The sequence below is a fragment of the Acinonyx jubatus genome, chromosome A2 (genome assembly GCF_027475565.1).
Source record: "Acinonyx jubatus isolate Ajub_Pintada_27869175 chromosome A2, VMU_Ajub_asm_v1.0, whole genome shotgun sequence".
NCBI classification, from domain to species: domain Eukaryota; kingdom Metazoa; phylum Chordata; class Mammalia; order Carnivora; family Felidae; genus Acinonyx; species Acinonyx jubatus.
The window spans coordinates 156,893,360-156,918,606 of record NC_069383.1 but is presented as its reverse complement, the minus strand read 5'-3'; the positions used below and the strand labels follow the sequence as shown (position 1 = coordinate 156,918,606).

The following is a 25,247-nucleotide window of genomic DNA, read 5'->3' as shown; positions in this document are numbered from 1 at the left end:
TCATGGAACCAGTCTTTATTGCATACGGTGAGGTCATTTTTTAAAAATTTATTTATCTATTTTGGGAGAGAGCTAGTGGGAGGAGGAGAGAGAGAGGGAGAAAGAGAAAATCCCCAAATCCACACTGTCCGTGCAGTGCCACAGAGCTGACACCGATCTCAAACTCAGGAACCTCGAGATCATGACCTGAGCCAAGATCAAGAGTCTGATGCTTAACCGACTGAGCCACTAAGGCGCCCCGTGAGGTCATTTTTATTATTTGATTTGATTTGATTTTTCCCCCGTGAGGTCATTTTAAAAGTGTTTTTGTAAACAAGGGTCACAGGTCCATGAGTGGTTTCGCGGCCTCATGCCAATCCCCCACCCAGGGAGGACCTCAGACCCTGTGTGTAAACCCCGCCTGGCCTGGCCCTCTTCCTCTGAACAAGGGAGTCCCTCCACCGGAACGGACTCTGGACGCCTGTGTCCCCACGTTTACAAGGAGCTGCAGGAAGACGCCACGGTCCCCCTAGGGCCAGGACCAAGTTTTGTTTAAAAGCAAACGTCCCAGGAGGGGACAGGTTCCCGACCACCTAAAAGACTGGATTTCGCAAGCAAGCGGACCTTCTGCCCTGTTGTCACTCAGGAGCGGAGGGGCGGGTCCTTGCGAGCGGTCCAATCAGGGCCGCGGCAGGGGCAGGTGGGTGTGGCGACGCCCCGCAGCCCCCTGGAAGCTCGAGGCCTGGCTCCGGTTCGCTTCTCACCTGCGCTTAAAAGGTCCCAGGTGGCTCTGCCGCAGCGTTAATCGCGCAGTGACCTGCACCTGCCGCGGGAGCAGCGGGCACGACGCCGGGCGACCCGAGGGGCCGGGAGATGGTGAGTGTGCGGGGCCGGGTGTGCCAGGACGGGGCGGAGTCCCCGAGTCCCCCGAGTCCCCGGTGGCGCCGCTCCGACCTCAGTCCCCCTCCGCGCGCGGCCTGCGGGCTGTGCGGGCAGCCGGGACCCCGCGGCGTCCTGTCCCGTCACTGCGCGCGGCCGCGTCTCTCCCGATCCGTGCGGTGACCACGGGGGGAGGGGGGGAGTCGTCAGGGGACAGTCGTGACTCCGTCTCCGGGATTCGTACGCGGGAGGTGCTGTGGTCTGTGGGGTCCCCAGCCCTTCCTGTCTCCCCAGGGGCACCCGTTTTCTCCGGAGTGTTCCAGATGTTTGGGAAACAGAGTCTCAAATCCACGACCCTTTCTCCAGCCTAGCTCTTTCTAAGGCCAGCAATAAATCCCTGACTTTCCAGATCCTACCCCGCCTCCCCAGACGCCAACTTCCCCTCTCCAGTTCACAGCATCAGTATCAACTATGTGTCCTCCGGGGTGCATTTCAAACTGACGCAGCGTACACATTATATGGATGGGCCATTTGAAACGCTTGTGATTTTTCTCTGGATGTTTTTACATGAGAGGGAAGCAGACAGTAAGCACCTGGAGCTACGTTTTAGGAACTCCTGTGCCCCTCCCCCCAGGACCTTTCCTGGGCACAGGCATGTTGCGAGAACTCCTTTGGGTGGGCGTTCCTCTCTGAGACTTTCCTGGGTGATCTGCCCTGTGAGCACTGCCCATTCCTAGGTTTGTCACCTTGGTAACACTCAGTCACTTTTTTTTGGTGTCCAGTTTTCAATTAAATGTAAAATGTATTTAAGTGATAGATTGAGAAAGACCATATTAAATATTTCCAAAGAGGGAAGACAAAGGTGAATTTCAGCTGTATATACATACGTATATACATATATATACACGTATATATATGTATGTATGTATATATATATATAGGTATACAATTTTAGTATCACATCGCATGTGTTGACATTTCTTGTTTCTCGTTTTTCTTCCCGAGACGTTGCAGTAATATTCTGAGGTCTGTTTTGTTGCCGTTTTTAAAAATTTTTTTAAATGTTTATTTCTGAGACAGAGCATGAGTGGGGGAGGGGCACAGAGCGAGGGAGACACAGAATCCCAAGCAGGCTCCAGGCTCTCCAGGCTCTGAGCTGTCAGCACAGAGCCCGACGCGGGGCTCGAAGTCACAAACCGTGAGATCATGGCCTGAGCCGAAGTCGGGGTCGCTCAACCGGCTGAGCCACCCAGGTGCCCCACTGTTGTTTTTTGTTGTTGTTGTTTTGTTTTTTGGTGAGGGGGAAGGAGAGCAATTTCAACTATAATTCCAGCACCTTGAACATTCAAGTCCGATTGTTTATAGGACAATTTCTTGCCATGGAAGTAATGTTTACTATCCTTATTTTATGAAAGTAATAAATACTTATGGATTTTCTTGTTGAACTAGAAAAATGCCTTACAAGTTTCTCCATCTTTTCTACATAAAATTGGGTTTGTGTGATCTTCCTAGATTCTTCATATACTGGGTTTGTGTCATTAAAAATACTACTATAGGGGCGCCTGGGTGGCTCAGTCGGTTGAGCGTCCGACTTCAGCTCAGGTCACGATCTCGCGGTCCGTGAGTTCGAGCCCTGCGTCAGGCTCTGGGCTGATGGCTCAGAGCCTGGAGCCTGCTTCCGATTCTGTGTCTCCCTCTCTCTCTGCCCCTCCCCCATTCATGCTCTGTCTCTCTCTGTCCCCAAAATAAATAAACATTAAAAAAAAATTTAAAAATACTACTATAGTCCAAAGCAATGTGACAGAAGCCTATGGCTGGCGACCTAAGCTAGGCTCCCCGCCCCCTTCCTCACAGAGTCTGCAAAGGGAAATACCTTCAAGGCCCAGCTGGTTCTTCCTGAGGAGCCTCTGCAGGTGTTTTTACCTGCTCACACCCACCTCAGAAGGAGGCTTGTCTTTCTTTTTTAAATGTTTATTTATTTTTGAGAGAGAGAGAGAGACAGTGCAAGTGGGGAAGAACAGAGAGAGAGGGAGACACAGAATCCGAATCAGGCTCTAGGCTCTGAGCTGTCAGCACAGAGCCCGATGCGGGGCTCAAACCCATGAACTGTGAGATCGTGACCTGAGCTGAAGTTGGACGCTCAACGTACTGAGCCACCCAGGTGCCCCCAGAAGGAGCCTTTATATGGAGAGAAGCTACAGAGCCTGGAAAGCTGGGGATGCTTGTGCACAAAGGGGTGGGGAGGAGATGCCCTTTCTAGGTAAGTGTGGATCCCTTGGTCCTGTGTCTAGACCCAGGTTGGAGTTTTGCATCCACATGTAAGTGCATGGAGTGTCATTTGTTTGTATTGAGAAAGCCTGTGAAAGTCAGGAGGTCTGTGTCCGGGCTAGGGCTCGTGAATTTGGGAGTTCATTTGGGTAACAACCTACAAGTGAATCCTGCTGAGAGTTTCCTCACTTGGAGAACAGCAGCCTTAGGGAGAGAGGGGTTCCACTAGGCCCCGGGGGAGGGAGGGAGTTCAGGGGTCCCAGGGTTCATTCCTGTGGCTGCTCAGGTATCCTTCCGCCCCCCTGCCCCACTCCCTACCTTAGCAGGGATCTTCCAACTCCGGGGATTCTGTCTCCACTGGAAGTGTCTGGAGTGTGTTTAAAACTCTCTGACTGTGACTTTCCTTCTGTCCTGTGAGGAGCTGGCTGCTCGTCTGTGCTGAGCTCAATATTTATGTTTCTTTTCTCCGGGTTCCGTTAATGGATTGAGTATTGCAGTCCTTTGCTTCTAGTCTCCCTTAGCACTTTATTCTGCTGCCTGTGGGAGAAATAACATTTTTTTGTTTGTTTCTTGGGCTTGAAAATGTAAGTTCATTGAGAGAAATGATGGCAGTAAGGACAGGAAAACTGCAGAACTAAATAGAACTTTTTGTTCCTTTTAGGCAAAGGTTTGAGATGAATGTGCTTGAGCTTCCCGGTACAATTTTTCATTTTTACATCAGTGTTTACGCATGTCCTTAGGGGACAGTGGCATTTAAAAGGGTAAAGGGGATGCCTGGGTGGCTCAGACTCTTGTTCGGCTCAGGTCATGATCTCACCGTTCATGGGATCGAGCCCTAGGTCATGGGGCTCTGCCCTGACAGCACAGAGCCTGCTTGGGATCATCTCTCTCTCTCTCTGCCCCTCTTCCCGCTTGCATGCGCTGTCTGTCTGTCTCTGTCCCCCTCTCGGTCTCCAAATAAATAAATAAAAGGGTAATGAAAGGGAATTCTTATTTTAATTGATGTGAGGAAAGCTACTTATAGCTTATGTAAGTCTTTGAAAATCCAATGCATTTAAGGACCTAAATTCCAACCCCTATCGCATTAGAATATGCTACTTATTCCTGGAAATAACCCCAGTGTTGAACTAAGGGAAGGACAAACTATGATGCCACATGTCCTTCTACTTAGAGATTTAGGGGTGCCTGGGTGGCTCAGATGGTTAAGCATCCCACTCTCGATTTTGGCTCAGGTCATGATCTCCGGTTCGTGAGTTTGAGCCCTGAATCAGGCTCTGTGCTGACAGCGAGGAGCCTGCTTGAGATTCTCTCCCTCTCTCTCTCTCTCTCTCTCTTCCTCTCTCCTTCCCTCCCTCCCTCTCTCTCCCCCTCCCTCCCTCTCAAAATAAACACTTAAAAGAATTAAAAAGAAAAAGATTTGAAAATATTCATTTTTTTATGGTTTCACTTTTGTAACTGGGTTTAAAGGAATTCAATCTGGGGCACCTGGATGGCTCAGCTGGTGGAGCGTGCGACTCTTGATCTCAAGGTTGTGGGTTCGAGCCCTATGTTGGGTATAGAGATTACTTAAAAATAAAACCTTTAAAAAAGAAGAGAATTAAATCTTAGAATGGTTTCCTATGTACAAAAGTTAAAATTGAATAAAGACTGCTAACTAGTAAAACACAGTGTCCACCAACTTCTATTTTAAGTATATTCGTGAGATAGAAAGTTTAACTTAAGAAAACTCACTGTCCAAACATCCTGCTCCCCTCCAGTGCTGTGACTCCAGCCATCTCCAAATACACACTGTCGATCATTTCATGAACTTCCTGTTGGTGTTAGTTTTTTGTATAGAAATAAGCCACTTTTATATAGAAATAAGTAGAAATATTCTTCTTACCCATGTGTGTCCTTATAATCAGCCAGACTCCACATCTTTTCATGTTTGCTGGCTGCTTACTCCTCACCACCCCCTCCCTTTCCCTTATCTCCACCACCTGGACAAAGCGACAAGAAAGTCCAGAGGCTCAGGGTGCCTGGGTGGCTCGGTCAGTTGGGCGTCGGACTTCAGCTCAGATCACGACCTCACGGCTCGTGGGTTCGAGCCCCACGTCGGGCTCTGCACTGACAGCTCGGAGCCTGGAGCCTGCTTCGGATTCTGTGTCTCCCTCTGTCTCTGTCCCTCCCCTGCTCATGCTCTGTCTCTCTTTCTCTCTCTCTCACTCTCAAAAATAAATGCACATAAAAAAAAAGTCCAGAGGCTCCCTTATATGGCACTGGCCTCAGATTCCAAGCACACGAGTCCCTGTGTGCAAAACTCTTGCCCTGGCCCCACCCCCGACAAATATTCTTTGCTTGACCAAACTTGTGTCAGGCTCCTAAACCTTCTCGTAGGTCTATCTGGGTAGCTCCCTGTAAAATTCAGTTTTAGCAAGAACCCTGCTGGGTCAGCTGAACCAGAATCCTCCCCACCCCCTCCATGTCTGACCACCCTTGATAGCTGATCAAGTTCCTCCCCCCTCCCCCCCCCCCGCCATCCCCCAGTTGAAAGTGATCACCCTGGCCTGTCTTCAGTAAGAATCCTGTTAGGTCGTTTCAGCCAGAACCCTCTTACCCCTGATTTTTCTCTGAGTCCTTTTCCGTCCACTGACCTCCACCCTGTTCTCTGGCCATGAACTCCCACCTGCCCATGCTGTGTCCAGAGTTGAACCCCATCTCGTTTCTCATCCCCTGTGAAAATCCCATCACAGGTGTCTCTACACCCCTCACGATGGTTCTGAATGAAACCATCTTAAACTCATCTGCACTCCCATCTTTGACAAGTGCCACTGAATATTTTTTCACTAACCCCCCAGCCACAATGAAACCCCATTTCAGGCTCCTTTCCTTGCTTTCTGAAGCCAGTTCAGAGCTGCTTGAGAGACTGACCCTGCCCTGCCCTCCCCTCCCCTCCCCTCGATCTCAATTATGTGAGTCATGTGAGACCTAAGCCTTTTCCTACCCTCATGGTGTATGGGGGCGGGCCTCAGTCTTAATACAGGAACCGCATATCTGCATGTGACCAGAACAGGTGGCCATGAGCAGCATGTCCAAACAAAACCACTGCCCGTGGGTCTGTGTTCTCTTACTCTGGCTTGCTCACCTGCTGTGCTCCGTGACAGTGGCATGTCCTGTGGGCTGCTAGGTCCTGGGGAGCTCATGTTATATGCTGTGCTGCCCTGTCTTGGGGCAAGCCTGCCAACCTGAAGTTCTCGATTCAACTGACCAGAGTTCTAGGATTCCTAGGCCTTTCAGAGCAAAATTGGGGCCCTTCTTACAGTGGTCCTGGGTTAATGTGTTTGCAGAGATTTATCTGTGCGTCAGAAGGAAGCTGTGATAGAGGCAGAGTTGGCCCTGAGATATCCCCGGGGGTGGGAGTGGGAGAGAGGACTATGCAAGAGGAGGCCATATCAAGAGGTCACTCCTGAAACAGCTCCCATTTAAAAAGAGGAAGAGGTGGGTGCCTGGGTGGCTCAGTCAGTTCAGTGGTCCGACTCTTGATTTCAGCTCAGGTCATGATTTCACAGTTGTGGGGTTGAGCCCCGAGTCGGTCTCTGAATGTGGAGCCTGCTTTGGATTCTCTTTCTGTCTGTCTGTCTGTCTGTCTGTCTCTCTGTTCGTGCTTGCACTCTCTCAATAAATAAATAAACTTAAAGAGAAAAAGAGGAGAAGAGAGAAGAAAGGCAGTCATTAGAATGTGGGGTAAGTCCTGACGCCAGAGGAGTCACCAGGATCTTAAACACCTCTGCTGCTGCCTCCCTGTCTGTATTGCAGCAATGACTGTGACCCACAAGGTTCTAGAGGACAATACCCCTGGCCTCACTGCGGCACAGCAAAGGTATCAGCTGAAACTGACTTAGGTCTGGGATCTTTAAAACCTATACGCCAACAAGTCGTCACAGGGGAGTTTCCTGATGGCACTGATTTGAGGCTCTCTGGAGGAAAAAATATACAAACATCAGGGTAGTCTCTTTCTCTGCCCTTCTCCCACTCGCACTCAAAAATACAAAACATTTAAAAAAATTTTTAATTAAATAAAAATTAAAAAATAAATATCAGGGTAGAGAGGACCCTCCTTTCCCTGAAGTTCATCCAGTGACCAAAAAATCCCCAAAAAGCAAAATCGGGAAGGACAGGTGGGAAGGAACAAAAGAGAAAAATACTAAAAGGTCCACAATTTTACCAAATTGGAAATCCAAAACATGCTAAAGGAAGAATTTACACAACAAAAAAGATTGCAGGGCACTATATAAACCCTTTAAAAGACACAGGGTTTGGGGGCCTCTACAACACAGATTCCGAATTAATTTTGCCAACTGCTTCAATGCATTAATTCCGAAACCTTCATGCAAATGATACTAAGGCTCAAATTCTATCCCAGAAAATTTAAGCAAGTTACCCCTGATAATGTAGGGGAGTTCCTGAGTATAAAATAGGGGACAAATAGATATATCTCACCTTAACCCTTTCCTCAGTTTCTTGCCGGGTACATAGTTCTGGAAGAGGCGACTTTTCTATCTTCAGTATGATGTTAGCTGTGCATTTGTCATATATGGCTTTTATGCTATTGAGGTACATTCTTTTTTTTTTTTTTTAAGTTTCTTTATTTGTTTTGAGATAGAGATCATGTGCAAGTGGGGTAGGGGCAGAGAGACGGAGAGGGAGAGAGAGAATCCCAAGCAGGCCCATGCAGGACCTGATCTCACGACCCTGAGATCCAACTGAGCCACCTAGGTGCCCCGAGGTACATTCTTTCTCTACCTAATTTGTTTTATTTCATCATTAAAGGATGTTGGATGTTGTCAAATGCCTCCCCTGCACCTGCTGAGATGATCATATGACTTTTATCTTTCATCTTGTTAATTGGGTATAGCACATGTATTGATTTGCATATGTTGAACCATCCTTGCATACCAGGGATAAATCCACTGATCAAGTTGTATAAGCCTTTTAGTGTGCTGTTGAATTTAACGTACTAGTATTTTGTAAAGGATTTTTAAAATTTTTTTAATGTTTATTTATTTTTGAGAGAGAGAGAGAGAGAGACAGAGCACAAGCAGGGGAGGGGCAGAGAGAGAGGGAGACAGAGAATCTGAAGCAGGCTCCAGGCTCTGAGCTGTCAGCACAGAGCCTGATGCGGGGCTCAAACTCACAAACTGCAAGATCATGACCTGAGCCGAAGTCAGTCACCCAACTAGCTGAGCCACCCAGGTGCCCCTTAATTTTCTTTCCTTGGAGTGTCCTCGTCTGACTTTGTTATCTATGTAATGCTGGCCTCAGACACCTGGGTGGCTCAGTTGGCTAAGCATTGATGGTACAGAGCCTGCTTGTGATTCTCTCTTTCCCTCTGTCTCTGCCCCTCCCCCTCTCACACTATTGCTGTCTTTCTCAAAATAAATACACTTTAAAAAACTTTAATAGGGGAGCCTGGGTGGCTCTGTCGGTTAAGTGTCCGACTTAGGCTCAGGTTATGATCTCACAGTTTGTGAGTTCGAGCCCTGCATCAGGCTCTGTGCTGACAGCTGGGAGCCTGGAGCCTGCTTAGGATTCTATGTCTCCCTCTCTCTCTGCCTCTCTCCCACTCATGCTCTGTCTACCCTTTCTCTCCAAAATAAATAAACATTAAAAAAATGTTTTTAAAAACTTTAATAACGGGCACCTGGGTGGCTCAGTCGGTTAAGCATCTGACTTCAGCTCAGGTCATGATCTCGCAGTTCACGAGTTTGAGCCCCACATTGGGCTCTGTGCTGACAGCTCACAGCCTGGAGCCCGCTTCAGATTCTGTGTTTCTGTCTGTCTCTCTGCCCCTCTCCTGCTCACACTCTGTCCTGCTCTTTGTCAAAAATAAATTTAAAAAAATATATTTTAAAAAAACTTTAAAAAATATAATGCTGGCCTCATAAAATGATTTTGGAAGTATTTCCTCCTTTCTAATTTGTTGCAAGAGTTTGAGAAGAGTTAGTATGAATTTTTAACTTGTTTTTTTTTTGAGGGAGAGAGAGACAGAGCATTTGTAAGGGAGGGACAGGGAGAGAAGGAGACACAGGATCTGAAGCAGGCTCCAGGCTCTGAGCTGTCAACACAGAGCCCGACGTGGGGCTCAAACTCTCCAACCGCCAGATCACGACCTGAGCCAAAGTTGGATGCTTAACCGACTGAGCCACCCAGGTGCTCCAGGAATTTTTTTAAGTGTTGGGTAGAATTCACCAGTGAAGCCATCTGGTCCTGGGCTTTTCTTTGTTGGGCGTTTTTTTTTATTCCTGATTCGATTTCCTTACTCCTTACTGAGTTTTGATTTTCTGTTTCATGATTCAGTCTTAGTAAGTTGTATGTTTAAAGGAATTTATACTTGTAGGTTATCAAATTTGTTAACATATATTTATTCATAGTAGTCTCTTACGATACTTTGAATTTCAGTGCTATCAGTTATCATTTATCCTTTTTACTTTCTGATTTTATTAATCTTTTCTTCATTTAGCTAAAGGTTTGTCAGCTTGGTTTATCTTTTTCTTTATTTTTTTTTAAGTTTATTTATTTATTTTGAAAGAGAGAGAGAATGAGCAGGGGAGGGGCAGAGCGAGAGGGGGACCGAGGATCTGAAGCAGGCTGTGCACTGACAGCAGCGAGCCCGATGCGAGACTTGAAATCACAAACTGTGAGATCATGACCTGAGCCGAAGTCGGACGCTCAACTGACTGAGCCACCCAGGTGCCTCTCCAGCCATTCTTTCTTTTTTTTTTTTTTAATTTTTTTTAACATTTATTTATTTTTGAGACAGAGAGAGACAGAGCATGAACGGGGGAGGGTCAGAGAGAGAGGGAGACGCAGAATCCGAAACAGGCTCCAGGCTCTGAGCCCTCAGCACAGAGCCCGACACGGGGCTTGAACTCACGAACCGCGAGATCATGACCTGAGCCGAAGTCGGACGCTTAACCGACCGAGCCCCCCGGGCGCCCCGAGCCATTATTTCTTTAAGCGTTCTGCCATTCTCTCTTCTTCTGGAATTTCCATTATGTGTGTATTGTTTATTTTACGGGTGTCCCCTAAGTCTCATAACCTTTCTTCACTCCTTTTTGTTCATTTTTCTTTTCTTCTCCTTCATCTGTATGCTTTCTAATGACTGGTCTTCAAGTTCACAGATTCTTTCATCGTATTCATCAAGTCAGCTCTTGAGCCTCTCTGTTTGCATTTCTTTTTTTCATTTCGCTTTTCCTTCAGTGCTGGAATTTCTATTTGGGTTCTTTATGATTTCTACTCTCTGCCATACTTCTTGCTTTGTTCATGTATTGTTTTCTTGATTTCATGGAGTTGTCTGTAGAGGCCGCTTTTGGACAACAGGCTTGTGCAATGGAACCGTGATCAAGGCAGAAGAGCCCAAAGTGACCCCAACCCCCCTGGCTGAATACAGACGGGCCCGTCAGGCCACCCGTCTCAAAATATCCATAGGCCCTAACTGACCAATGGGCTACTTAGCTCTAGGCACAGTTACCAAAGAAGGGAAAATTCCATATGTCACTATACCCCCTTACCTTCCCTCTCTAACAACAGCCCCCGTTCACAGCCTCCTTTGCTGTCCTGCCTGCTGCTCCCTTGCAGTGTATTCGATAAACTTCTTCATTCTGCCTCGGGTGAATCCTTTCAACTGTCCGCACCACTGGCTTCCACCCGATTGTCACCCCACGCTTGGGGGTCCCCAGCTGATCGAGAGAGACACCACATTGTCTATCTGGGCTCTTGTGAAGCTTTCTGAGCTTTCTTGGAACAATTCTATCAGGCAACTTGCAGACCTCTATTTCTATTGGATAGGTTACTAGAAAATTGTGTTCCTTTGTTGGCATCATTTTTCCTTTGTGTGTGTGTGTGTGTGTGTGTGTGTGTGTGTGTGTGTGTGTTCCTTGAATTCCTTGAAGTCTCACGTTGGTGTCTTTGCATGTGAGGAAGTAGCCACTTTCTCCAGTCTTTACTAACTCACTTTGGGAGAGAAACACCGTCACCAGTCAGCCCAGCTAGGGATTCTGAGGCTCTCTCAGATCTTTTCTACTGACGTACCTGCTTCATACCTCCAGCCCCCTCATTAGGGGTAATTCTGAAGATTATACACCTTCTTTTGATCCCTCAAAGCCAGGCCAGGTGCTGAGAGCTTCCTTTTTGTTTCCCCTAGGGTGGTACCCTGAAGTGCTCAAGTTTGTGCATTCTTTTCTCTTTTTTTCAAAGTTGGTTTTTTTTTTTTTTAATTTAAACGATCTCTGTACCCAATGTGGGGCTCAAACTCACAATCCTGAGATCAAGAACTGCATGCTCTATCAACTGAGCCAGCCAGGTGCTCCTGTGCACCTTTTTCTAATCCCACTGAGTTGAGCCCTCTGAATGCATGTGCTTACAAGACATTAAGAGGCTTGTACTCACTGTCTGGGCTACAAGGGAGCGGATCATATGGGTGGGAGTGAGATGTATGGAGTATTGAGCGTGCCCAGGGGCCATTTGGGAGTGTCCATGGGCATTGCCTCCAAAGTGGCTGAAGTGCAAGCATCCAGATCGACTATGCAAGCACTTAGTAGGATCCACAGCCATTTGTTGAGTTCCAAGCTCTGGTTGCCTTAGGTCTTTCCAAGTCCTTCCCTGCTCCCAGCCTTCCAGCCACTCAGCTGTGTTGATATCCTCAGTATTTTCGGTGAGACAGGAAAGTGGTGAGCCTTCTGAACAGCATCCCACACCACCGGGGGAATCCAAGTGCTCTCTTATAACGTTTCACTTTCCCCATGGGGGGAATTATGGGCCAACGCCATCTCTCTTGGGAAGGAGCTGTGCTGCCTTTGGGGAGAAGGTGACACAGGTAAAATAAGACCACTCTTCTTACCTCCTCATGGGGTCTATTCTCAGAGTTTTTGCTCCTTTGGGGTGTGTGAATGGACCACTGGAAATTTCCACAGAGGTACGCTCATCATTGGGTGGCTTTCAAAATCGGTGCCTGGTGGGGATATAACAGTAGCAAACTTCTATTCCACCACTTGCTGACCTCTCTTATTGAGCCATATGATATTTGGGTGTGTGGAGATTTCCCAACCATTGTTCTGTTATTGATTTCCAAGTTAATATAATTTTGGTTTATAAGCATAATTTTCTTTTTCTTTCTTTCTCTCTCTCTTTCTTTCTTTCCCTTTCTTTCCTTCTTTCTTTTCTTTTTTTCCCTTCCTTCCTTCCTTCCTTCCTTCCTTCCTTCCTTCCTTCCTTCCTTCCTTCCTTCCTCTCCGAGTTTGTTAGGGTGTGTTTTATGGCCCAGAATGTGGTCTGGTTTCGTGGACGGTCTACATGAACCTCAGAAGAATGTTTGGATGAGGTGTTGCATAGGTTTCAATGAAAGCCACTTGCCTGATGGTGTTAACAGTGTCCTTCATTATCTCTGCCTGTTGGACCTGCTAATTACTGATGGGGGCTGGTGTTGGAATCTCTGTAGTAACAGGTTCAATTATTTCTTCTTAGAGTTCTTTCAGTTTTTGCCTCGTGTGTTTTGCCCCACTGTTACACACATACCCTTGAAGGAGTGCTGTGTCTTCTTGGAGACTTGACCCCTTTATCATTATGTAATGCTCCAAAGGTAATATATCTATACCAGCTTTCTTGTGTTCAGTGTTGGCATGCCATAGTATATCTTTTCCCATCTCTTACTTTTAATCTACGTGAATCTTTGTATGTAAAGTGTGACCCTTGTAGACAACATGTAATTGTTATTTTATTATCCACTGAGACAGTTTTTGTCTTTCCCTTGTATTTAGACCACTAATGTTTAAGAAGATTGTTTGAATAAAATCTAGGGTCACTGGGATGACTCAGTTGATGGAGCATCCGACTTTGGCTCAGGTTATGATCTCACGATTCACGAGTTCAAGCCCCACGTCAGGCTCTGAGCTGACAGCTCAGAGCCTGGAACCTGCTTCGGATTCTGTGTCTCCTTCTGTCTCTGCCCCTCCCTCACCTGTGCTCTCTTTGTCTCTCAAAAATAAATAAGCATTAAAAAAAAACCTATATATTTTATTGTTTCCCATTTGCTGCCTTTGTTCTTTCTTTGTTTTCTACTTTCTTCTTCCTTTTCTGCCTTTTATTGAACATTTTACCACATTTCATTTCTTCCACTCTCCCAGCATATCATTATACCTTTTTTAGTTGTTAGGCTCGAGTTTTGATATATATTTACAGCTAACCCAAGCCCTGTCTGAAGCAACACTATACCACTCTCTGGATGAGGAAGTACCTCATAACAGAGTATTTCCAATTCTTCCCTCCCTGTCCCTTGTGACATTGCTGTCATTCATTTTTGTTTATAAGGTCTATGCACTGAAAATATTGCTATTATGACTTTGAACAAAATGTTATTTGTCAGATTAAATACAAATAGCAAAAGCACGTCCTTGAATTTTACCTTCACTGATTTCTTCTCTAACATTCTCCCTTTCTTTATTATTACCTTCTTCCCGATCAGTTTCTTTTTTCTTAATTTTTTAAATGTTTATTTATTTTTGAGAAAGAGTGCAAGCAGGGGAGGGGCAGAGAGGAAGGGAGACACAAAATCCAAAGCAGACTTCAGGCTCTGAGCTGTCAGCGCAGAGCTGGACAGGGGGCTCAAACCCATGGACCATGAGACCAGGACCTGAGCTGAAGTTGGACGCTTAACCGACTGAGCCACCCAGGTGCCCCCTGACGAGTTTGTTTTAACATTCCTTGGGAAGCAGGTTTTACTGATGACAAACTCCCTCAAGTTTCGTTTGTCTCAGAAAATCTTTTTTTCTCAGTCATGTTTTTTAAGTTTATTTATTTATTTTGAAGGAGAGAGAGCAAGCATGTGTGCATCATGAGCGGGGGAGGGGTAGAGAGTGAGGGAGAGAGAGAATCCCAAGCAGGCTCCATGCTGTCAGTACACAGCCTGATGTGGGGCTTGAACCCACGCATCGCGAGATCATGACCTGGGCTGACACCAAGAGTTGGACGCTGAACCGACTGAGCCACCCAGGCACCCTTTTCCCTCACTTTTGAAGGATAATTTTGTTTGACACAGAATTGTAGCTGGGTGTTTGTTTGTTTGTTTGTTTTCTTTCAACGCTTTCTATTTAACAAAACTCTTTTCCTACTTGCATGGTTTCCGAAAAGAAGTCAGATTTAATTCTTTTCTTTCTTTCTATATAATGAAGGTTTTCTCCCCCTAGTTTCTTTCAAGATTTTCTCTTTGCCTTTTCCCCTCAACTTTGAATATGACATTTCTAGGTGTGCATTTCTAGGTTTTTATCCTCTTTGGTGATCCCTGGGCTTCCTGGATCTGTAGTTTGGTGTCTAACATTAATTTGGGTACTATTGTTTGACTTCGGGTCCCTGTTCCTTTCTGGTTTTCTTCTCCTTCATGTATTCCAATTATGTTTATGTTACACCTTGTATAATTGTCCCAAATTTCTTAGATTTGTTTTGCCTTTTTCGTTTATTCTCTTTGCATTTCAGTTTTGGAAATTCTATTGACCTTTTTTTTTTTTTAATATATGAAATTTATTGTCAAATTGGTTTCCATACAATACCCAGTGCTCATCCTTTTTTTTTTTCTTTTTTTTTCAACGTTTATTTATTTTTGGGACAGAGAGAGACAGAGCATGAACGGGGGAGGGGCAGAGAGAGAGGGAGACACAATCGGAAACAGGCTCCAGGCTCTGAGCCATCAGCCCAGAGCCCGACGCGGGGCTCGAACTCATGGACCGCGAGATCGTGACCTGGCTGAAGTCGGACGCTTAACCGACTGCACCACCCAGGCGCCCCTCTTTTTTTTTTTTTAATATTTGAAATTTATTGTATTGACATTTCTTCAAGCCCACTGAATCCTTCCTCACATACTTCCACTGTATTCAAAAGGCCCCCAAAGGAATTCTTCATTTTTCTTCTATTGTTTTGGGGTTTTTTTTCATTTCATGCATATTTCTTTTGATTCTTAGTTTTCATCTCTGAGTAGAGTATCTACGGGGCGCCTGGGTGACCCATTTGGTTGAGTGTCCGACTTTGGCTCAGGTCATGATCTCGTGGTTTGTGAGTTAAGGTGCCCATCAAGCTCGGTGCTGACAGCTTGGAGCCTGCAGCCTCTTCGAATTCTGTGTCTACCTCTCTCTCTGCCCCTCCCCTGCTCATGCTCTGTCTCTCAATAATAAAGAAACGTTAAAAATTTTAAAAACAAATTTTTTTAAGAATAAAAACAAAAGGGGTGCCTGGGTGGCTCAGTCGGTTAAGCGTCCGACTTCAGCTAAGGTCACAATCTCGCGGTCCGTGAGTTCGAGCCCCGCGTCGGGCTCTGGGCTGATGGCTCGGAGCCGGGAGCCTGCTTCCAATTCTGTGTCTCCCTCTCTCTCTGCCCCTCCCCTGTTCATGCTCTGTCTCTGTCTCAAAAATAAATAAACGTTTACAAACAAAAAACAAAAAAGATTACTTATCTGTTCTTGCATGTTATCCACTATTTCTTATTAAAACACAGCATATTTTTTGTTAATTTTTTTTTAGAAAATTTTTTAACGTTTATTCATTTTTAAAGGACAGAGCGTGAGCTGGGGAGAGGCAGGGAGAGAAGGAGTCACAGGATCTGAAGCAGGCTCCAGGCTCTGAGCTGTCAGCACAGAGCCCGATGCAGGGCTCAAACTCATGAACCATGAGTTCATGATCTGGGCCGCAGTCAGACACTTAACCTACTGAGCCACCCAGGCACCCCTAATCTTTTAAATTAATTAATTAATTTTTTAATTTAAATTTTTAATGTTTATTTTTGAGAGAGAGAGACAGAGCATGAGTGAGGGAGAGACAGAGAGAGAGGGAGACACAGAATCTGAAGCAGGCTCCAGGCTCTGAACTGTCAGCACAGAATCTGACACAGGGCTCAAACTCATGAGCTGTGAGATCATGACTCGAGCCAAAGTCAGATGCTTAACCAACTGAGCCACCTAGGCGCCCCTTAATTTATTTTTTGAGAGACAGAGCTAGCAGGGGAGGGGCGGGGGGGGGGGGGGGGAGAGAGAATCCCAAGTAGGCTCTACCCTGTCAGCACAGGGCCCGATGCAGGCCTCGAACTCACGAACCATGAAATCATGACCTGAGCCAAAACCAAGAGTCGGACACTTAACCGACTGAACCACCCAGTCACCCCAAAAGTGCTTAGCATATTAATCATGGTTGCTTTATGTCTCTGGTCTAATAATTGTAACATATCTGCTACATCTGAGTCGAGTTCTTTTACTTGTACAATCTCCTCAAACTGTGTATTTTAATAATGTTGTTGTTCAATGCCAGGCACGATGTACTATGAAAAAGGAACTGAGGTAAATAGGCCTTTGGTGTAAGGGTTTGTGTTTATCTGAGTAGGGTTTAGGTTGTGTTTACTCTCTGTTGTAGCTGCCAAAGGCTAAAATGCTCTCAGGTGCCCTTTTGTCACCCATGTTATCTTTGGGGGTACTATAGAGACTTCTTTAAGTTCTGAAATGTAGAGTTCTTTGTTTATTCCACGGTTGTTAAATGGGAGTTTTCTGATGGAATGTCTTGGGTGGAGAGAAGTGTTCTATAGTTTTGATGTCACTATTTTAATGATCACATGTCTCTGGGCTGTGACCTTTGGTATAATAAGAAAAATGTCTGGGGCACCTGGGGTGGCTCAGTTAGTTAAGATCTCGATCTCAACTCGGATCTTAGAACGTTCAGCCCAGCCCCCGACCTGTAGGGAGTGGGGAGGAGCTACAGTTTGAGTGATTCACCGACCACCAATGATTTCATCCGTCGTGCCTAGCTACGCACGGAAACTTCACCCAAACCCTTAAACCTCAGGATTCAGAGAGATGCTAAGCTGGTGAAGACACCAATGTGCTGGGAGGGTGCTGTATCCGGAGAAGGCACGGGAGTTCCCTACCTTCCCCCACCTACTTCGTCCCGCACACCCCTTCCATTGGGCTGTTCCTGACTTGTAGCTTTTATAATAAATCAGGAATAAAAAACAAAGAGCTTCTGTGAGTTCCGGTAGTGTTTCTGCTGAATTAACAAACATGGGAGTGCACCTAGAGAACCTCCCGGGTCGGGGCCTCCCCTTTGCAGCTGGCGGCTGATGCGGTGGCCCTTTTGTGGGCTGTGCCCTTAAACCGTAGAGTCTGATACGAACCCTGATTAGCGTTAGAACTGCATTGAACTGCAGGCCACCCAGCTGGTGTTGGAGAGTTGGGGAAATAGTTTTGGAAAACACACCACACGTTGGCTGTGAGCGGTGAAAAATGACCTGTGAACCTCGCAAGTCTATCTCCGTTCCCTACACCCTCACCTTAGGTCAGGCAGAAAGGCTGGGGAGAACTGGAGTTAGTTATTTCCCTCCCTGCCCCCCCCCCTCCTCCCCGGGTGAGTCTTGAAAAACCAGTGTTTGGAGGACAGGTCTTGTTAAGAACAGACCATTGTAGGAATGTATCAAAATGGCTATTATTTTTGGAGAAGGCAGTTTGTACTGTGACCTCAATTCTTTGATCATTGATTTTTTTTTTTTTAAGCTTACTTGCTTTTACCTGGTAAATATAGAAATGTCACCTTCTAAACTTCTTACGTGCCAGAGAAGAAACCAGAAGTCTCTGACTCCACTTTTAAGTATTTGACTGCTGATATACATTGGGAAAATCCAGTAGTATTCTGGAGTAGAGAACACCCACTTCTTTTCTCCTATGTGTCTCCTTTGTATTTCCTGAGAACACTTTACTTCCAACAGTTCTGGTCACCAAACGTGTGACGCAGCTGGGGCTCCTGTAACTTAACTCAGTCTTGACACGATCCACCTGTAGGTAGTGTCGATCCCACAGGTTAAGTGCTCAGTCCCACAGGACCTCTCCCATCCCAGTTCAGATGCCCGTCACATGAAGCAAGTCCCAACAAGGTTACTCACAACTTCTGTCCTGCTACAAATCAGAGGTTCTCACAATCCCCTGCTTGGGTTCAATTAATTTGTTAGAGCACCTTCCAGAAGTCAGGGAAAACTTACTTACACTTAACTAGTTTATTAAAGGATATGATAAGAGATGCAAATGAACGGCCAGGTGAAGAGATAGGTAGGGAGAGTACTTGGAGGGCCCCTACAGAGTTTGGGTATGTCACCCTCCCAGTACATGGCTGGGTCCCCCACCCCCAAAGTCTCCAAACCCCATATTACTGTGATTTTATGGAGGCTTACTAATGTAGGCATGATCAATTATTAACTCCATTTCCAGCTTCTCCCCCCCTCTCTGGGGGACGGGGGCTGGGCTAAAAATTCCAAGCTCCTAATCATGGCTTGGACTTCCTGGCGACCAGCCCCCACCCAGGAGCCCACCCAGAGTCGCCTCATTGGAACAAAAGTTTCTCCCAGTGCTGGTATCACTTAGAAATTTACATAGTTTCGGGGCACCCGGGTGTGTCAGTCAGTTGGGCATCCGACTTCGGCTCAGGTCATGATCTCGTGTTCCATGAGTTCGAGCCCTGCATCAGGCTCTGTGCTGACAGCTCAGAGCCTGGAGTCTGCTTCAGATTCTGTGTCTCCTTCTCTGCCCCTCCCCCACTCACACCCTGTCTCTCTCTCTCTCTCTCTCTCTCAAAACATAAACATCCAAAACTAAAATTTTTTTAAGAAATGTACATAGTTTCAAGAGCCCTGTGTCAGGGACAGAATTAAAGGCCACATATTAGGTCAAGACTGGCTTTTAGTGCTCTTATCCCTAGGAATTTACAAGTGCCAGTCACCTGGGGCAGAGATATTTCCCATTATCTGACAGATGACTCTTAACATTTTATATCCCTCCCTCTACCCTTTGGGCTCCACATCTGTATAAGGTGATAAGAAAGCCTTATACAGGCTTTGGCCCTGGCAAGAGAGTCAATCACATAAGTCCCTGCCCATGAGCACAAACTGTCACCCTAGCCACCCTCCAACCAACCTGAATAAAACCCAGACCAGTCTCCTTCCCTTGCTTTCTCAAGGCATTTCTCGCCTGCTTGAGAAGGCCTGCCTGGCCCTCCCCGGAAACTTCCATTATGAAAGTTAATAAACCTTTTCACACGTTTCTGGTAGGTGCGTTTTAGTCTCTGCTACTCAACCAAACCTTGGTGAGGGGGATGGGAGGGTGGTGGGGATCCTCCTGTCTCTACAGGTTATAGAAGAGGTGACCTGGCATATATATATATATATATATATATATATATATATATATATATATATATATATAACAACATAGTATGTTTGTTCTAGTAATGCATACTCATTGATCTTTTCATATCATACCTTTGTTTTGTTTTAAGCAGGTGTTTTTTTATTAAAAAAATTTTTAATGTTTATTTATTTGAGAGAGAGGCAGAGACAGAGCATGAGCAGGGGAGGGGCATCGAGAGAGGGAGTCACAGAATTGGAAGCAGGCTCCAGGCTCTGAGCTGTCAGCACAGAGCCCGACAGAGAGCTCGAACTCACAAACGGTGAGATCATGACCTGAGTCGAAGTCAGTCACTCAATCAACGGAGCCACCCAGGCGCCCCTCAAAGCAGGTTTTTTTTTTAAAATCTTATCTACTTATTTATGAGAGAGAGAGAGAGCGAGCGAGCAGCTCACACGTGCGCAAGCAGGGGAGGGGTAGAGAGAGAGAGAGAATCCCAAGCAGGCTCCTCACTGGCAGTGTGGGGCTCGAACCCAGAAGTGGTGAGATCATGACCTGAGCCCAAATCAAGACCTGGCGCCAGCCAGGTGCCTCCCCCTTTGATTTTTAAAGTCCATATGATGAGTTTATGTGACTCATTCTTTCTAAATAGACAGTTGGCTTGTTACCAATTTTTTTCTGCCACAACTGAGAATGAAAACTCACACTGCCCCATTACAGAAGAAACAAAGTTACAAATTGTTCTTTTTCGACCTTAATAACTTCTTAAAGTCTTTGATCATCCGACAGACTGAGACAAGAGTGTACAAAATGTTCTGTGGTAGGATTTGCTAGTAATACACACATCCCTGGAAGCATCACGAAGATTCCTAACTGTGGGCCGCAGTGAGAGTCTCATGTTGGTTCCCTCCCGGGCTCACCACCGTCCTGCCCCCTGGGTGACCCCGTCCCGACTCTTTGTTCATCCTTTAGACCTTTACCGTCTATTCTTTGCCATCGAGCAGTGTTCTTTCGGTTTTCCTTCTTCCGTCTTTGAACAGAGAAGTATCAACGGAATTACACTGGAAGGTTTTCTCACATGCGAGCACCTGAGGCTTCGGGCCTGGTCTGGGACTGTGGGGCTCAAACCTCCCACCAAGCTCAGTGGCCCCAAGGCTTCGAGAGTCTTTGAAGACCAAAGGAGTGGGGGTTGGGGGCGCGGTGGGCAGACGACTCCCTGCTGGAAAATGATCAAAGACCAACATGGAACCGGACTCATGCTTACGAATGGTGAGGTCACTTGCGCGTGCGCTTGTGAGGAAGGGTCACGGTTCCGTGAGTGGCCTGGCGGCCTCGCGCTTCCCAGCGACGGCCTTGGAGACAACAGGCGGCAGCCCCCTGCCCAAGCAAGGTCGGCTCAAAGACGTGACCTCCGGCCCGCTGTCGCTCAGGCGGGAGGGGGCGGGGCCGTGCGAGCCGTCCAATCAGGGGAGCCGCCGGAGCCGTACGTGCGGGCGACGCGCCGTGGACGCCGTGGACGGCGAGGGCTGTGTGCGGTGGCTGCTGTGCGTCCGAGCCTCGCACCCGCTGGCGCCGTCCTTAAGGGCTTCGGGAGGTTCCGCCGCGTCCTGGGTCGCCGCGACCTGCGCTGGCCGCGGCAGCCGGATGGTGGGCGACCCGGCACCCCGGAAACCGAGCGATGGTGAGTGTGCGGGGCCGGGAGTCGGGAACCGGGGGCGGCGGGACCTGGGCTCGCGGCCGTGACCCCCGGAGTGTGGGGACCCGAGTCCGCTGTCGGCGCGGCACGCAGCGCGGGGCCGGGCGGCAGCCGGGACCCGGGCGTCCTGTCCCGTCGCTGTGCGCGGCCGCGCCTCCCGTAGACTGGGCGATGACCACCGGAGGGTCATCGGGGGACGGTCACGCCTCGGTCTCCGGGGTCCGTGCGCGGGAGGAGCTGTGGTCTGTGGGGTCCCCAGTCCCTCTCTCCCGGGAGGGAGGGGGGGTACCCGTTTTCCCCTCACTTTTCCAGATGTCCGGGGAGTGGGGTCTCAAAGCCACGACCCTATGCCCCAGGCTAGCTCTTCGTAAGACTGGAAATAAATGCCTCAATTTCCAGATCCTTCCCTGCATTCCGAAACGCCATCTTCCCTCTCCAGGTCACAGCATCATTATTAACTGTTTGTTCTCCGTGATGCATTTCAAATTACGCAGTATTTTATCGTTTAACCACAGAGCCGCGAATGGCTCTTTTTAAAGATTTTTTTTTTTTTGCCTGTGAATATTTTACATAAGAGGAAAGCTGAGAGTAACCACCTGGAATACATAGCATGAAATTCCTTTGCCTCTCCTCCCAGTATCTTTCCTGAGCACAGACATCCTGTGGGAAGTCCTTTGGGTGGCGGTTCCTCTTTGGAAACTTCCCTGGGTGCTGTGTCCTGTCTCGATTGCCTCACCTGAGTTTGTGACTGTATTCAACTTCTTTAAGCCTGCGTTTTCTAATAAGATGTATTTAATCCATAGATCTTGAAAGTATAAAATTCTACAAAGAGGCAAGAAAGGGGTGAATTTCGGGGGGGGGAACATTTCCTTGTTTCATCTATTAAAATTTTTGTTTCCTTTTTTTCTTCCCATGAGCAGGTGTAGTAACACTCAGAGAGTTGTCCTTTTGGGTGATTTCAAATGCAATATCAGGACTTAGACTTGTACCACCTCGAAAGGTGTTCAATAATTATTGTTTCCAAACAGTTTCTTGCCATGGAAATAATAATTAACTGACATATTTATGGTTTTTGAAAGGAGTAGATATTTGTGTGTGTGTGTGTGTTGAACTAAAAAAATGCCTTACAATTTGCTTCCCTCCCTTACACATACATAAACGCTGGATATGAGCGATTTTTTTTACAGTAGGCTTATCACTTTTAAAATGTTACTGGTGGTTCAGAGCAAGTTGGTAGGAAGCAGAAGCCTGAGGTCAATGTTTCTAAGGTAAGGCTCCCCCCTTGGGACACCTAGGTGGCTCAGTCGGCTAAGCATCCGACTTCAGCTCAGGTCACGATCTCGCGGTTTGTGGGTTCGAGCCCCGCGTCGGGCTCTGTGCTGACAGCTTAGAGCCTGGAGCCTGCTTTGGATTCTGTGTCTCCCTCTCTCTCTGCCCTTCCTCTGCTCACTCTGCCTGTCTGTCTGTCTCTCTCAAAAATAAACATAAAAAAAAAAATTATGGCAAGGCCCCCCACCTTGAGCCTAGAAAGGGGAATACTTGAAGGCCCAGTTGGTTCTTCCTGGAGAGCCTCCCCCAGCAGGTGCCCTACCTGTTCAGACACCCCAGAAGGAGCTGAGAGAATCTGCAGAACCAAGGAAAGCTGGGGGTGCTTGTGTACATGGGGGATGGGGTTAGGGAACAGGGCAGTGGTTGTAATCGTGGTTTCCTTGGACTTCTCTTCCTTCCTTCCTTCCTTCCTTCCTTCCTTCCTTCCTTCCTCCCTCCCTCCCTCCCTCCCTCCCTCCCTCCCTCCCACCCACAGACCGTACAAGTGGGGGAGGGCCAGAGAGAGGGAGAGAGAAGGAATCCCAAGCAGGCTCCACACTGTCAGCACAGAGCCTGACATGGGGCTCGAACCCACGAACCGTGAGATCGTGGCGTGAGCCAAAACTAAGAGTCGGACGCTTAACCTGCTGAGCCACCCAGGCGCCCCCCTCCTTGGGCCTGTTTCTAGACACAGGCTTGAGCTTTGCGTCTGCAGTGTAGGCACACTCAGAGTAATTTGTGTACATTGACAAAGTCCGGGAAGGTCAGGGGATCTGCCTTCTGGACAAAGAGTTTGTGAATTTGGAAGTTCTTTTGAGTCAGATCCTTAAGTCACATCTGGCCAGTGGTTTCCTGACTTGCAAGAATTGAACCCTGAGAGACGAATGTTTCCATTATGCCCTGAGAGAGGTGTATGTGTAGCTCCCACCCTTCATTCCTGTCGCTTCATTCCTGTGGCTGCTCAGGTGTTGCCCCCACCCCCACACCTCCATCACCAGGAACTGGGCCCGGGGGCTGTATCCCAACAGGTGCGGTCTGGACCACAGACTGGGAATGGGAGTTTTCCTTCTGAACCGTGCAGAAGCAGGCTGCTTATCTCACCTGATTCAAATATTTGCATTTTTTTTTAACGTTTATTTATTTTTGAGAGAGAGACAGAGCAAGAGCAGGGGAGGGGCAGAGAGACAGGCTCCAGGCTCTGAGCTGTCAGCACAGAGCCCGACGTGGGGCTTGAACCCACTAACCGTGAGATATATGAATATATGGAGTGTTTATATATATATATATATATATATATATATATATATATATATATATATATATTTAGATCTTTTTTTTAAATGTGTATTTTTGAGACAGACAGAACATGAGCAGGGGAGTGGGGGCATAGAGAGAGGGAGACACAGAATCCGAAGCAGGCTCCAGGCTCTGAGCTGTCAGCACAGAGCCCGACGTGGGGCTTGAACCCACTAACCGTGAGATATATGAATATATGGAGTGTTTATATATATATATATATATATATATATATATATATATATTTAGATCTTTTTTTTAAATGTGTATTTTTGAGACAGACAGAACATGAGCAGGGGAGTGGGGGCATAGAGAGAGGGAGACATAGAATCCAAAGCAGGTTCCAGGCTCTGCACCGTCAGCATAGAGCCTGACGCGGGGCTCGAACTCACGAACCGCAAGATCATGACCTGAGCCGAAGTCGGATGCTTAACCGACGGAGCCACCCAGGCGCCCCTGTGTTTCTTTTCTCATATAAGTTTATATATTGCATATTGCACCTTTTAACTCCATGTAGTTTCCTTTAGCCATTAGTGATCCTGTTTTCTTTGTGAGAGCAATGAATTTTTAGTTCTTGGACTTTGAAAATGTAGGTTGATTTAAAGATACAATGGGAGGGGGCGCCTGGGTGGCTCAGTCGGTTGAGCGTTCAACTTCGGCTCAGGGCATGATCTCACAGCTCGTGAGTTCGAGCCCCACGTTGGGCTCTGTGCTGACAGCTCAGAGCCTGGAGCCTGTTTCAGATTCCGTGTCTCCCTCTCTCTCTCTCTCTCTGCCCCTCCCCCATTCACACTGTCTCTCTCAAAAAAATAAATAAACATTTAAAAAATAAATAAAGATACAATGGGAGTAAGGCAAGGAATTATGAAACCAAACAGAGTATCTATTCCTTTTTAGGCAAAAGAGTCTCAGGATGTGAGATGGGTGTATTTGAGGTTCTCAGGTAGATTTTATGTTTTAGGTCAGCTTTTTATTTGTATGGCCCCAGAGAGCTTTGGAAATTTGAACTCTGTAATATTGTTAAAGTTTAAGGTAAATGAATTCCTATTTTAATTGATATGAGGAAAACTACTCAAAAGTTGCATCAATCTTTGATAATCCTAATACATTTAATGGGTGAGGACTAAATCCCTAGTATATTATAATATGCTACTTAATCTTAAAAATAGTTTTTAAGTTTATTTATTTTGAGAGAGCAAACACAAACGGGAGGGGCGGGGGTGGGGGGGGAGAGAGAGAATTAGAGAGTGAGAGAGAATCGTAAGCAGCCTCTGAGCCCAATTCAGGACTCGAACTCACAAACTGTGAGATCATGACCTGAGCTGAATTTAAGAGTCAGACACTTCACTGACTGAGCCACCCAGGCATCCCCCCCACCCCCCCCCAAAGTTTTTTTTTTTTAATTTTAAAGAGCAAAACAAGTTCATTCAAAATAAAGGCTGTTCGAAAAATATGGGGCACCTGACTGGCTCTGTCGATGCATCACGTGATTCTTGATCTCGGGGTTATGAGTTAGAGCCCCATGTTGGGTGTAGAAATTACTTAAAATCTTAAAAGATAAAATTAAAATAACAGTAAAAAAATGTGGTGTATATATATGACTATTTTATTTCATTTTAGTTTTTAGTTTTCATTTTTGAGAGAGA

At 46.7% G+C, this 25,247-nt stretch overlaps 1 protein-coding gene across 6 annotated transcripts in view; it reads left to right on the top strand.

The window, feature by feature from the left end:
• Positions 1–424: 424 nt before the first annotated feature.
• LOC106985524 (zinc finger protein 791-like) overlaps positions 425–25,247 on the top strand; it is a 46,362-nt gene continuing 21,539 nt past the window's right edge. For 3 of the 6 annotated variants that reach the window (XM_053219851.1, XM_027050060.2, XM_053219850.1), the window contains exon 1: positions 425–855. Coding sequence is in view for 3 of the 6 variants with exons in the window: in XM_027050060.2 (XP_026905861.1) it covers positions 853–855 (3 nt within the window). In the remaining 3 variants the exon portion in view is untranslated. Of the gene's footprint in view, positions 856–19,778; positions 20,983–25,247 lie in introns of those variants that run through there. The other 3 variants (XM_027050059.2, XM_027050061.2, XM_027050058.2) reach the window with 2 other exon arrangements.